At 47.5% G+C, this 14198-nt stretch overlaps 1 protein-coding gene and 1 long non-coding RNA gene across 6 annotated transcripts in view; one reads left to right on the top strand and one right to left on the bottom strand.

The window, feature by feature from the left end:
- On the bottom strand, positions 2756 to 12454 carry LOC110405983. The gene is made up of 2 exons (XR_002443188.1): positions 6830 to 12454; positions 2756 to 5559 (listed from the first exon to the last, which is right to left on the bottom strand). It is a non-coding gene; the product is annotated as an uncharacterized LOC110405983 (long non-coding RNA).
- Positions 12578 to 14198, top strand: part of DHRS7B (dehydrogenase/reductase 7B) — an 11698-nt gene continuing 10077 nt past the window's right edge. For 2 of the 5 annotated variants that reach the window (XM_021411889.1, XM_021411887.1), the window contains exon 1: positions 12610 to 12701. Coding sequence is in view for 1 of the 5 variants with exons in the window: in XM_021411885.1 (XP_021267560.1) it covers positions 12682 to 12701 (20 nt within the window). In the remaining 4 variants the exon portion in view is untranslated. Of the gene's footprint in view, positions 12702 to 13038; positions 13135 to 14198 lie in introns of those variants that run through there. The other 3 variants (XM_021411885.1, XM_021411890.1, XM_021411888.1) reach the window with 3 other exon arrangements.

The following is a 14198-nucleotide window of genomic DNA, read 5'->3' as shown; positions in this document are numbered from 1 at the left end:
ATATCTAAATGAATGGGACACGTAATTAATGTCCTAACAGCATGTAGTATTTATTCTAATGAACCTGAGTATATTCCAATTAAACAAAACCCCAATATTACTACAGTCTAAATCCAAGTAGAGGGCTATTCTCATTCTGCAGCAACTTGCTAGTGCTAATCTTGGGCTTTTCTCCATGGCTACCACATCAAAACAGGAGATAAAGATAAAAGAGAGAATTTCTGTCTGTGAAATTTAAGTCCATCTCTCTGAAGAAACAGGATATCAAAAAGACAATGCATGCGTTCAATGCCTTGCAGATACTGAAATTTTCACCGAGATTTCTTTGCAGCTCATTCTTGCAAAGTCATCATGTTTACTCAATGTAAGGTACAGTGGTGTCTGTCTTATTCAGAAATAACAAGAACTGTGCCTTTATAAAGCACAATTGTTTCATTTTAAGAAAGGAGAACACCTGCAATTTGTTCTCCTCTCAAATAAATACTTCCTTCGGAAAATGCTATTTTTTTCTCTCTGGCCAGTTCAGGAACAATTACAACATTCAGCCATTCCTGCTTCCTGAAGTTTCATGGCCCACCCCCTGAATTGCTGCTGGGGATCTGGGGAGCGTTCTCAGAGATAACACAGTCACAAGCATGAAACCCATCCTTAGCCACAACTACTGTCACCTGAGGTCCCCTGTCACATCTTGAAGGCTTAAATGTTGAAATTTTAAGATTGACTCTTGGGGACATTTCCATGGATACGGACGTTGCCTTTCAAACTTAAAGGTCCCCCAAGGGTTTTCTGGCATCTTGTTCTCCAAAAAGGGAGGGAGCTTTTTGAGCCAGAAATCTGATTTCGCGTTCACTTTGTCACTGAATCATTTTGGAACCAAAGTAAAAATCCATTGTAAAACTAGGCAGAAAAGAATGGCTCGTGATATTTTTTGAGACCGATTCCTTAGCTGAGGAGCTTGAACCAAGCTCCAGAAGGTATCAGTGTCATCAAGCCCTTTTCCTTCCATCTGGTGAAGACACCAGAATCTTTCCTATGAAGAATAAAAATTTCATACTCTACAAATACTTCCTGATTGTGCCAGCCCATACAGTAAAGGTGGCACAGCAACAAAGCACATCAGTTCCGAAATAGGAACAGAAAGTAGTTACAACATTTTGTCATGTAGTAATCTGCTAAATCGGGGCCTGCTTGCTACACACACACGAGAGTTTATAAGTTTGCTGTATTTTAATTTACTCTTGGGCACGGCTTGGGAATGTTTCTAGAATAAAACCTTTTGGTGCAGCAGATAGCTTGGGAAAGGATTTGCCTCTGGGGGCAGAAAACCGTTTCAATCCCTCCTGCATCTCTTGGAGGAATTTTTAACTTTAAAGCACTGATGATTATGCTAACTAGCGCTTACCCCCAAATGACAATGGAATATAAATGTTGATAGTAGCTAAAACATACTGCAAACATGCAGCAAACTCTTCCTCCAGAGAGTCATCTGTGTTACATGATAGCTCAGCTGGGAAGCCGCAGAGTTCCTCCACATGGGGAAGAAAAGCAACTGTATCCTCAATCCGTCATCCCAAGGTGGCACTTCCAGACTTGGCTGGAGAGCCATTAATCAATCACTGACTTCACAAAAAAAACCCCACAGATTTATATGGTCCCAGCTACACCACCTTCTCTAAAACAAAGATTTTGTTTTCAGTCCAATCCATTGGTAAGAGCATCTGCCCGATTAGAGGCTTCCACCTGCCTCCATCCGAGCAGAGGGGATGGAGCAGCAGCTTCAATCCACAACATTCAGTGACAGTCCAGCTGCACAGGTCCAGCCTGAAGGATGCTTGGCAGTCCACAGAGCACAGAGGTAGGTAGATTTCAATGGGCTGAGCTGACTTAAAATTTCATCATCGACTCCTGAAGTTTTCCCTCGGAATCACGGCCCCCTGTATTGCTAATTTAAACCTACTGACAATACGCTTGCTTGTCATCATGACCTTTTGCAGATCTCTCCAAAGCAGTGCAAGGAATTCCAAGGATTCATGGCCTCCAGGTAAAAAACAGTCCTAGAAAAACAGAATGCTTGCACCTATTTTTCTGAGGATCATTTGTTAGATTTCCCTTCGGCACCGCCATGGGATGAAATCTTGGCCCCAACTGAACTCAACGGGAATTTTGCCACTGACTTAAATGGAGCTAAAATGTCACCCCTGCTATTTGTCAAGTCAGCTATATCCAGACAATCCTTTAACATCTGGCTGCAACTGAACACACAGAAAAGTTTGCTTCCTTAGTCTCTGAAGACATCACAGAGCATTGGCTATCTCATTAAAAAATAAGACATTTATTCCTGGCAAGCTGCTTGTAACAAGGAGTGGGTCCATCCAGCGCTACTGTCAGAACCATGTCCCCGTTCTTTACCGTACAGCTATCAGCAATAGCATGAATGGATTCTCTGCCATTTTCCAGGAAGAATGTCCGAAGCACCCATCTACTTTTAAAAGTCATTGTGCTATAAGAACTTTGCTTATTGGATCATCCTTCATCTGCGATTTCCCACAGATATGGGGGGGTTTCACCCAATTCATCTCCTGTTTTCCAAGCCACTGGAAGGTCCACTGCTAGGTTAGATGGCAGCCTTTCCATCTAAACCCCTCTCAGATTTGTGATCAGAGGTGAGGCTGAAGGATAACTATCACAGAAGGAAAACTAACGTGAGCTTCTTTCCCTCTCTAAAAACTCTGAGACAAGGTGGTGTTTTATTGCAAAATATTCAGGTATGGGGTACCTCTCTTTTATGGTGGTAAAAATAAAGCTGTAGCATTATTTGATCAGAAGATATATTCAAAGCCTATTCAAATGAGGAGAATCATCAGATGATGTCTGGAAGAAAGGAGATGTACAGAGAGAGGCTTTAGAAAGGGATCTGCACACTGCTGCTCTCCACCCCAAGTACCGGGGAGCTACCATGCTGCACACCTGTGTCAAAGCAGCTTCCTTCCATCTTGTTCCTCACCTGGGAAACAAAGCCAAAATCAGTCTCCACTATCTGATGAGCCTTAATTCTCAGCACTTAAATAATTAGCTTCTCAAATGTACGAAAACAACTCTCATTTTCTGGATTAATGAAGGAAGCTGGGTTCCACTGAGCAAAGCTATTATGGAGCTGCTAATGCATGGTTTCATCGCCTGCCACTAAATACAGAGCAATGTGGGCTCCTGGGAGGGCGAGAATACAAGGAGAGCAGTGCTGCAGGGTTAAAGTGGGAGGCAGCGGGGGAAGCACTGGCAGTACAGGCAGTTGTGGTTTCATGGCAGAAGGAGGGCTGGCTTTGTTTGTGTGCCTGCCGAGTTTTATCTGAGTTTCTAAAGATTACATCTAGCCCAAAAGAAGACCAAGTGCAGGGAGATGATAATGGGTGGATAGTCTGCTTTAGACACAGACCAATCCAAGACAGTTCCTGAAGCAGGGTAACAGAAACACAACACACTAAGAAGCCAAAACCTTTGGAAGCCATTTGGAACTTCTGCTCAGGTTCAGCAGCTCCAGCAGCAGAGAATGGCAAAGAGCTTTAGTGCAATGCCTTTCACAGCTGGAAGGCTACAGGGATATTGGAACACTCTTGTCCTCCATGCTCTTTTGACTTAGGTGTTCATGGGAAACTGACGGCAAAGAGTCAGCCTCTTTCATGTCTCACCTTGGCAGGTAGAGACACATAAACTCTTCAGAACAAAACCTTGTTTATTTTATACCTCGGCACAGGAGTGGTGATTTACTTTTTCGTAACTGGATGGAGAAGGGGCTCAGAAAACATCAGAAAGAGCTGCTTTGCTTTGTCCTGGGGGATTTAAACCTAGGCCCTATTACATGAACAACTCAGCACTATTAGGACTGGTCCTTTCCCCTTCTGCTTAACTATTTTGCTGCCCTGCTTCAGACTTTAAGACCTGTTTCACACAGAACCAAAAGCCCGTGCTGAACCTCTCTGTGTGGTACAGGGAAGGGGGAACAGAACAGAAGAGAGATTGCATAGGAAATCAGGGCTTTTGAGATGTAACTACAGCTATTCAACAAATGCAAAGTCATCCAACTTCTCAGACACCAGGAGCTAGAAAAGCCTGGAGTGTTGATTTCTTTACATTCTTTGGCATCAAAAATCCCTTCAGGATGTGTCATTCTCCCCTACCCATCAGTACACAGTGAATCAAAGTACCTGCAGTTGTGGATGTGGATTTGGGACTAAATGCCTTCTTGCAGTGAAGCCCTCCTAACTGCAGTAGTGACAATAAGCCCTCAAACTTCTCACATCTGTCCACACCTTTCCAAACAAAATGAAACAACACCTGCAGACAGATGCCGCAAAACCTCAGCACCTTCCCCCAAAAGGAGCAGCTCAGATGACTGTTCAAACCTAAACATCTCTGAAAATGTGGAGATGCTGCTGCTGATGTCAGGGCTTGTTGGACCACTGACTTCTGAGGAGTTACAACCCATGTAATTTAGCTGAAGCAATCAGGAAATAATTATGTACAGTGGAGAATTAAAAGATGGTAATTAAATTGTACAAATAAATAACCGGAGTGACTAAAAAAGTCTACCCAAAGCCTCCTTTCGGAGCAGTATTTAATGTAAATGAATCACTTAGTGGACAATGCAACAATCATCTGTTCAGCTTCTATTCATTATCAAAAACAATACGGAAGGATTGGCAGGGAGCAGCCATGTGCCAGAGGGAGCCCTTTAGGAAATACCACAGAATCTGGGCTGACTTTTGTCTGTTCTTCTATTGTTTTCTGACAATGCTTTGCTAATGAATGTCCAACCACGTCATTTTGGTCGCCACCCTCCCCCTCACCCCCCATTTATTTATTTTTTTCCCCAAACCAAATCAGTAGTAATACTGGCTCGTCTGAATGAGCTGAAATGCTTGTTCACGTTAGGTAGACTTCCATCGTTAGGCACGAGCTTTGCCTCGGAGCTGAGCACGTGTGGCCTCAGGCAACCTGGGAAATCCCACAACAAGCGGTCCAACAAAATCCTTTGAGTTGGGCAAAAACCCATTTAGTTTTAAAGAAAGCATCATGAATCTTTGAAACTTCAAATGCTTACTGAATTCGGTATTCGAGCTGCACGCTCCATAAATTCATCTTTTGTTACTCGGTTTGAAGCGATGCTAACTTCATTCTAGGAACTAAGCTGCTTTTCAATAGGGTACACTCGTACTGATCGCGCCCAACATTGTCTTGGGAGCTATCTGCCAGAAACTGTAAGCTAAAGGGATTCCTCATTCAGGATCTGGGGAGGCAAACTCATGCTAGAGAAAAAACAGGCTAAGACGAGAACCCTGAGCGCTACGATACCACCACGCTTCAGAACTGATGACCCACTGCCACTCACAACTCATTGGAGCAGCTGGAAGCTCCAACGTGATGGTGATGCCATACCCGGTATCTGCAGGGGCATCTTTTTCTTCCCCGGTTCCTTGGCTCACGCCTGCGTCCCTGCTGCAGCTTACAGCCCTGCAGCGTTGCTGGTTCAGCTCCTTGCAGACCACAGCACGAGGTAACTCACTGAAACGGTCCAATACAAGAAAAAAGGGCAACAACAATAACGAGTGGGGCAGATAAGCAGGCTTTGCTGCTGAGAAAAAGGCATGTGGAATGGCACCCAGATTCCCAAGGTTGTCTCTGGGGCCGTGATGTACGAGGTTTGTTTTATTTTGTCTCAAACGAAATCTTAGGCTCTGCAGCAAATTTTCTGCTGCCAGTGTTTATTTTTGCCAAGCCCGGTGACGACAGAGTACGTGGGCTTCTAGTTAACACTATCTAAAAGTTGAGATATAAATGCACACTGCATAAAATCCTGTTACTAGCTCAGTCTTCCAAGTGAAACAGACAAGAGATGGCACCAAATTTCCTAGGGCTTACTCTTGCAAAATCCCCACCAAGCTAGCTGCGTCGCTCAGCCTGTAACTGGGGAGCTTTACTTGCAGCACATCTGCAGAACGCCACTGAATGGGGACTGCTGCTGGCCCACCCTGTGACTATTTGCAGTATTGCTGTTTCCAGCTCCTAGCTGCCCTTCGGATGGAGGTCAATAAGGCCGAAGCAGAGGCTGCAAGACTCTCTGAAGAGTCTCTGACGTGAGTGCCATGTCTTCTCCGTGGCCACCACAGTTCGTTGCTCGGGATGTTAACGCACCCGATTAGCTGGCAGGCAAGATGGGAACAGCAGCACACATCCCAGCCTGCCATTGCCAGCACTGGGAGCAGACCTGGCGCTGCTCAGCTCCCAGGGGATGCCAGCAGTATTGCACGACTGTGGCACTCTGCTCAAGGTACACAACTCAGCACCTACGAGGCAGGGCTGCCATGTGCAGCGTGGAAATGCGTGGCTGCCATAGGCTGCAGCAGGAATCCCAAATGTTGCCCTTTGACTAAACATTTCTGCCCCTGGACAGGGGTTGGGAAGTGAGGACTGCTCAGCATCTGGTAAGAATAGTTCACTTCACAGGACCACTGCCAGCATTCGTACTGATTGATGCTGTCTATAGAAATCTCTATTAAAAAAATAAACAATCTCAAGGATCTTTTGGGAAGGAAATAGCCTTATACTAACGTACAGTATATTAAAGGTATCATCCTAATACAGGGATACGCTGAGAAGAAACCAGACTAATTGACTTAGTTTGTTTAATAAACTTCGCCTGAAATATCTCTATATATTAAAAAAAAAAAAAAAAAACAGTAAAATTCTGTTCCTCCTTGCTCTGGTAAAGACTTTTTTTTGTTGTTAGTCCCTTGAGTGGTTGCTTAAGTCAGGTCTCACTGTAATTACATACCTCACAGCGGTGCAGGGAGACTTAATTAAGAGAGTCACTGTAGGTGCGCTGTCAGATACGACCTAGTCCTGTCGGGAAGGCGCTGGGATCCGGCTGCAGCGGGTATGTTCCATCAGACAACTGAAGTTTGCAGCAGGTTTTGCCATCCTCCTGCAGAAAGCAGCACGGACACACCCAGCAGGCTGCATGCAAAGCCCCTCGACTCCATCAGCAGGGAGCCTGTGGTTTGCAAAATCTCTCTGCGCTCACCAGGAGACGCTCTGCCACACCGCAGGATTTCATATTCCCTCCCCCCCCCAGCTTCAAAAAGTGTGACTCACCAGTTTCAAACGGTGACATTTCATTCCCAACCTATTCTGGGAGCAGCTGGCTTTGTAACGCACGGGGATGTGGGGAGAAGGGAGGAGGGAGGGAAGAGCCAGATTGAACGAAGCGCAAACCGCTCATTCTCTCCCCCACACAGGTATGTGGTTCTACATTTCAGAACCACACAGTTTGGGTCGTGCTGGCAAATTCCACCAGAGGCAAACAACACAACACGCACATTGCAGAGAAAAATATCTATCTGTACAAGAGGTGATGCAATTCCCTGCCAGCCAGGAGGGACTGCTCTCCACATCCCATAGACGTGAGGAAATGCACTGTCCCCGCTTCTCACGATCCTGAGCCCCGCCGTTCTGGATTGCTCCTTCAAGCAGACTGCCTGTGATGCAGACCCAGGCTTCAGTCATCAGCAATATCTTACTAAGGATGAACAAACGTATGTGCAGTGGGAAGACGACGACGGGGGAATGACAAAGAAATCGCTGTCAGCTCCCAGTCCCGAGAGGAGTTTTGTGTCGCACTGCAAATTTGCATAGCTCGTGTCCCTGCTGCGGGGACGTCACTGCCATGAGCATAACACGCAGCACGTGAGCACAGGGCTGCTGCGGGCGCTGGCCTTGCGGGCTCGTTGGCACACACGCGGCATTGCTGTCATCGGTGTAGTGCCAGAGGCAGGAGCACAATCTCCGCTGGCCTCAGACCATAAATCCGCGCGCAGCAGCCCGGCGGCACAGCAATGTTCCAGCCCCATTCATTAACAGTTGTAAAATTCCACGGGGAGGAAGCTGGGCGTGATGCAACCCGATGGGAGCGGGGTGCGGGTGTGCAGCAGGCGGCTCAGCCGGGCAGCGGCACCGTGGGCTGCGGGGAGAGCTGAGCACACCGACCCGAGGCAGCGGAGCTGCTGCAGGAGAAGGCCACGGGGGGGGGCTCCGAGGGGCCAGCACACAGTGGTTCTCTGCGAGATGACACACAGCACCGCACGCCCCGCTGTGCCTCTCACCGCTCCTAACAGAGCCCTGTGCATGTCTGCGCAGGAAGTGTTTGGTTACAATTCCATTCACCTCCTCCGCTGCCTTTATACAAGGGAGGGCTGTGAGTGTGGCTTGCTCTACCCAGCAGCGGCGGTGGGACCTGGCACGGGCAGATTCGGTCCCATTCTTTACCTGGGGAAGCCTCGCAGTGCTCATTCAGGGAGCAGGTGCTGGCTCACGGCGCGGTGCTGGCATGCAGCAGCAATGACCTTGGCTAGGCAACTATCTGCTGAATACAACATGGATATAAAAACAGCAATTCTCTATTTAAAAAAACAAAAACAACCCATCTTCTGCTAAGGTAGGGAAAGGCTGTGGTTCGTTAAATAAATGCGTCTGTCAGAGCCGGATTTTTTTTCCCCAGCTTCCCTAAATGCCCTTCACCAGCAGAGAGGGGGAGGGGACCTGCTCTTTGAAGCCTTTTCCTTATGGGAATAGAAAACACGGAAAGAATTCAATTCTCTGCCACGGCCCGGCAGCACCGATCCACGCTGCGAGAACTGAGCCCAGACACAACCGGCTGGTGGGAGCTGCGAGCAGCGCTGCCAGATGAGCCTTGCCCAACATCCAGCATCGTTAAGTGTCCCCCATAGTGTTACAGCACGGAAAGAAGAGAGGGAGGAATGGAGATGGGGGAAGAAACGTAAGGAAATTCCGCGCAGAGCTGCGGTTATTCGTATCTTTGATCAAAAGCACCATCTAGTGAGAAAAGGGAACACTGCAACTGACACTGCTCTGCCTCCGCGACAAATGGAATTTGACTTTCGCCTGCTAAAAACACAAGCAGTTCCGTGCACTCTGCTGTGCCCGAGTGAACAAGGGCGCGTTCAAAAATTACTGTGCTCTGTGCAATTACTTCTCCAGTGGAAATGTGTTCTCTTTCTCCCATCTCCTCTCATCAGAGAACCTCAGCCTCCCTAAAGCCAGCAAGGCATGTGGCACTACAGGAAGAGAATGATTGCCATGCTGCCGTTCGGGAACTAAAGCAAAGCAAAGGTGGGTGAGCAGCCCGAGGTCGTGCAGGAAGCCAGAGGCAGATCCGGGAATAGAGAGCAGCAGCCCTGGATGCAGAGCAATGCCTGAACAATAGCACAGCACTCGCCCTCTGCTGTCTTTAACTCTTTCCTACCTCACCAAAAAGCACAGGAGGGGCCGAGCAGTCACTGCTCTGTATGTGTGCTCGCTGCCTCGCAGGACCAGCCCTCAGACCTCGCTGCTTTCACCACACCAAGACAAAGAGGTAAGGCAGCAGGGATTGACAGGAGTGGGTACCCTGAGACAGCAAGGCTGACCATTCTACACAGCAACCACAATTAGAACCTCTTGATGGGAGCAGTACCTCAGCGTTGCCGTATCTCCACTTCTGTGTGTGACAGAACACCACTGCCTCCCTTGAAGGCATCCCGTTCAGTTAAAATGGTTGTGGTACGTTCTATGATTCTCAGCTGCAAGAGAGGAAGATGTCGGTGCTCCTTCTTCCCCAGTGTTTGCTTAGCTGCAGAAGTCAGGGGTTTGCAGCACAACCACATGATGTATCTGTAGGCTCAGTAAGTCTACACTTTTTTCATAGCGAGCTTGGAAATGCTGCAGTGCAGTGTCTGGAAAAGGCGATAATTATGAATAACTGGAACCAAACCACATAGAACTGAACTTCAAAAAAAAAAAAAAAAAAAGAGAGAGAGATTCAGGTGGTGCAAAAACCTGTAGTGCAGTGAGCTGAGCTGGAGCAGAACTCTGCCAGAGAGAAGGAGCGAGGGGCTATGGCCCAGGGCCCCACAGAGCTCTCTGAAAGGAGTTCAGAGCCCAGGTTCCAAACCAGAAGTGCAACTGGGACAAAAAGCAAGGGCGCAAAAAACACGACCACCTTCTTGGGTCCATTGCCCAGAAGGGACACAGGCATCCTACGCTGGTTTTGGTCACTCCTATAAACCTGATCTACACAAACAAGGAGGGGAAGCGGAGAGACTGCATTCTTACTTCGGAGGGTGACAAGAAAATCTTTAATCGTGTCACAGCTCTTTGAACATTTACATTTTCCAACCAAAGGCACTGTGAAATTGGGAGCTTTCAGTTCAAACTAGCTCAAGGACATTTCCCCTGGAGAAGGTTTTGTTACCCAATGGGGATTTCTGCACGGGTCTTTGCTCTTAGGGTAAGCAACCAAAGCTCTTCTCGAAAGAGAAGCTACATCCTATGCTCCTTGAAAAATAGGTGACAAATAGGAGCCTGGAAGAACTAGAGCACAAAATTTTTGCCCTGGAGAACAGGGCTAAAAGGCTGAAGATCTGCACTCAGTGATGCTTGCAGCAAAGCAGATGTGCCCAAACACAAGAGCAAACTCAGTTCCTAGAGTTTGGAGATATTTTCCCTCAAAAAAGAGCTCCCACACTTCAGGAGGGCAACAATAGAACAGCAGGATGTTTGCTAAGGAAGTGTTAAAATGCTAAAAGGATTCCAGCCCTTTGCAATTCTAGGCTGACACAGCGAGAAAGAGAAGAAAAGAGGAGACAATGAGCGCTAATAAAAACAACGGGAATCATTTAAAAAGACTACACCAACATTTACGAGTCAGGCGGCATTGAACAGAACAAAAGCCCCAGGTTCAGGGCAGACTCCTCTCTAATGTTTCTGAGAACAAAGACATGTTGACACAAGTTACTCACCTCACCAATACGCAATTTGTGAATCAGCAGGTTTAAATCAAAGGTGAGCTCGTTGCTAATTACATAGATCAGGTTCATCTAATAAAACAGATCCCAATCAAAGCAACAAAATCAAGACTTATTCTAGTGAATTTTCTTCTCTAAATGCAAATCCAGTCTGACTAACCCCTTGCTACATGACTCACTCAAACACTACAGGGCAGCTGCTTTCAATCAACTTTGCTAGCACCTGCCAGTCCAGTGACAATGACTACTACCTGTTAAAGTAAATGAGCTGGCAGATACCGGGTAAGTTAGCACAGGAGCCTGGATGTAGCTCTCAGGCAATTAACGTCCTGTAAGAACGACAACGCATCGGGCTACTGTTCATCCTGCCCCACTTTGGTGAGAAAGATTGTTTCAAATGGCTTTTTCCAGCTCTGATTTTCAGACTGAACAGACCAGAGCTTCCAGTCAGGCTGCCGTGACGTAAACTAACGGCTTCTTGGTTTTGTTTTTCAGTTTAATTTGTATAAATAAAATTATTGGCTCTTTCCTTTCATTTCACATTGACCCTGGAGCCAGAAAAGCGTGTTACCTCCATCAGACCTCTCAGAATGTGATTATTTAGGAAGATTCCAAGTTCTTCTCTCCTTTTCCCAGAACTATTGATCCGTTACTAATGACAAACACACTGATGTGAACTCAGGCTCCAGTGTATTTTCCTTATTAGAGACGAACAAAACACTGTTATCGTATGTGAACTGTCCTTCAAATAGCTGTCATAAAACCCTACTGTTTATCTCAGGGAAAGACATCCGGGATTAAATGCCTTTGTCTCCGGATAGTGCCTCTGTCAATTCGATTTCTGCTCAGGCACCACTGCAGTGAATGGGCAGAAAGCACTGGGATGAAGGCACGCGCCCTTTCCGCGGTGCAGAAGGTCCTTACAGAGCTCAGTCCCTCGGGACCTTGGGATCACAGGGACCTTGGTTCCCAAAGGCCCGGGCAGTGCTGTGCTGTACCCTGGCTCACTCCATCACCCAGTATCAGCGCCATCACTGAACAAGGAGATGTAAAGCTGTCACATATTCAGGTCCCACTTCATCACAAAAACTGCCTCACAGAGCTGCATCCTGTGAGCATCCCCACAGAGCCCATGCAAGAGCTACAGTTATCACTGCTTTAACGGGACGCTGCAGGAATGCGTCCTTCTCTCCCGCAGGAATTCACCACCCACCGCTCCCCACTCACACACCTCGCTCACTTTTTGGCCACACTGCACCGTTTCTCCATTTTCAGCTTTCACGCAGAGGGGTTAAAGAAGAGAACAGAATTTAGATCCGTGTCATCAGCCAAGGGCATAACGACAGTGCGAGCTCACCAGAGATCTGTCTGGAGGCCAAACTGCCCAGTACAGGACGTTGCCCTAAGGGCCAGCTCCACGTTCAGAACATCTTTCTGCCTTGAACCTAGGAACAAACAGACTCAGTGGAGCTGTCTGTGGAGTCAGGCAGCGCTCACCTTCCCATTTTCACCTGTTTCCCCATCTCTGACCTTCCCCGGCCCAAGTGCGAGCAGTTCTGGTACATCCCAACGACGGGGACAAGGACGGAGCGGCCGGAACCCCGCGAGCAGCCCAGCGGGGCCGAGGCCGGAGGGGGAACCCTGCGCTGGGAGCGGCGCTGCTCGACCGGACCGCACCCCCGGGAGGACCCATTGGGCAAACACTCCCCGCCCCCCGGGTACCACTTCCGGGTCGCCCCGCAGAGGAGCGATCTGCCATTGGGCGCTCGGCCGGAAGGCCCGCCTTCCCCGCGTGAGCAGCACCCCGGCACTTCCGGCGGTGGCCATGGTGACGCAGACTGCCAGGTAGGCGCCGTGCCCTCACGCTTCCCCCGGGTCTCCTGCCCCCTCAGCGGGCGGCCGGCCCACCCCGCATCCCGCGTGGCGGTCATCTCCGCGGGGCGAGCCGCGGGGCGGGGCTGCGGGACAACTTGGAGAGGTGGAAGTGGGGCGGGCACGGGAGGGGCTGGGCGGAAGCGGCTGGGCCGCGTGCGGGGGTGAGCAGGGGATATGTCCCGGGATTTCGGAGTGGGAACGAAGCTTCCAACCGAATAAAAGCGGCAGGAAGATTTGTGCAAAGATGATTTGTCAAATCCAGCGTGGTTTCTGGAAATGTGTTTTTTCCCCTCTATTTGTAACACAGAGCTACGTTGCTCCGTAGATAACGATTGTACATAATCATATTCACGATGACATTAAATTACTATTGAAACACAGCAGATCTCCTACCCTGTTGCAGGTAATACCCGTGAAACGACAGCATGCTGAGATTGTGCTGTCAAAAGTTCATCCAAAATACTGTAACGCGTGCTTACCCACCTTGGCACAGCTCAAGCACTTCTCCCTTGTTGCCGTCTGCTTCGCACAGAGCTCCCAGCTGCAGTGTCCGGAGCGCTCCCTGCACTCAGCGCTGCCGTGGCACTTCCTGTAACCACAGCTGCCATCGTTTCTTTTGAGAATTCCAGCTGGGTTCTTCTTGCCTTCTTTCTCCTAAACCTCTTCTCCATCTCCTGCGTGAAGGAGCTCAGGCTGAGCAGTTCTGTCCAGCTACTGGATTCCTTCTTAGTATTTGTGTTGGTTGCTGATGACTTCAGCGTATTTTTGACATGATTTTCTGCTTGTAAGAGTGAAAACGAATACTGCAAGCAGAGACTGGCATTTCATTAATTCAACTGTTTGAATGTAGTCACTTTTTTCTCATTAGACTTCGACTGAGGTTTTTGAAACTTATTTTACCATTTCTGGAGATCTTTTGCATCAGAGAACATTTTGCACATTTCCCTTTTGCTTATATTAAATCAGATTTTTTTTTTTCTTTTTCTCTTTTTATCCCTGTCCTAAACATCTATACATTTGATTTTAGTTTCTTTCCAAAGTAGTTGGGCCACTGAAAATGTTTAGGTGATGCAAATAATTTTCACTTCCCTTGGCTTAGAAAGGATTTAGTAAATTTGGTCTGCGGGACAGAATGCCCACTTCTCTCATAAATACCAGCTCCTGATGCACCGTGTGATGCAGATCTCCTCTGTCAGTTCAGCTGGGCTCAAAGTCCTCAAGAATTCTCAGGAAAGAAAGAATTCTTTTTTTCAATTGGCGTGACAGCCATTTTAGAACGTGCACTAAAAAATCAGAGTATGCCTTGACACTGATTCAAATAAGAGTTGCAACTTACTTACAAGTTGCTTTTTTTTTTTTTTTTTTTTTTGTAAAAAAAAAAAAAAAAAAAAAAAAAAAAAAAAAAAAAAAAAAAAAAAAAAAAAAAAAAAAAAGATGTGAGGGCTGATGCCCTGAAGTGACTTCAAG

Source organism: Numida meleagris, chromosome 13 (genome assembly GCF_002078875.1).
Source record: "Numida meleagris isolate 19003 breed g44 Domestic line chromosome 13, NumMel1.0, whole genome shotgun sequence".
Classification (NCBI taxonomy): domain Eukaryota; kingdom Metazoa; phylum Chordata; class Aves; order Galliformes; family Numididae; genus Numida; species Numida meleagris.
Note: the sequence above shows the minus strand (reverse complement) of the source record. Positions and strands in the feature narration are given on the sequence as shown.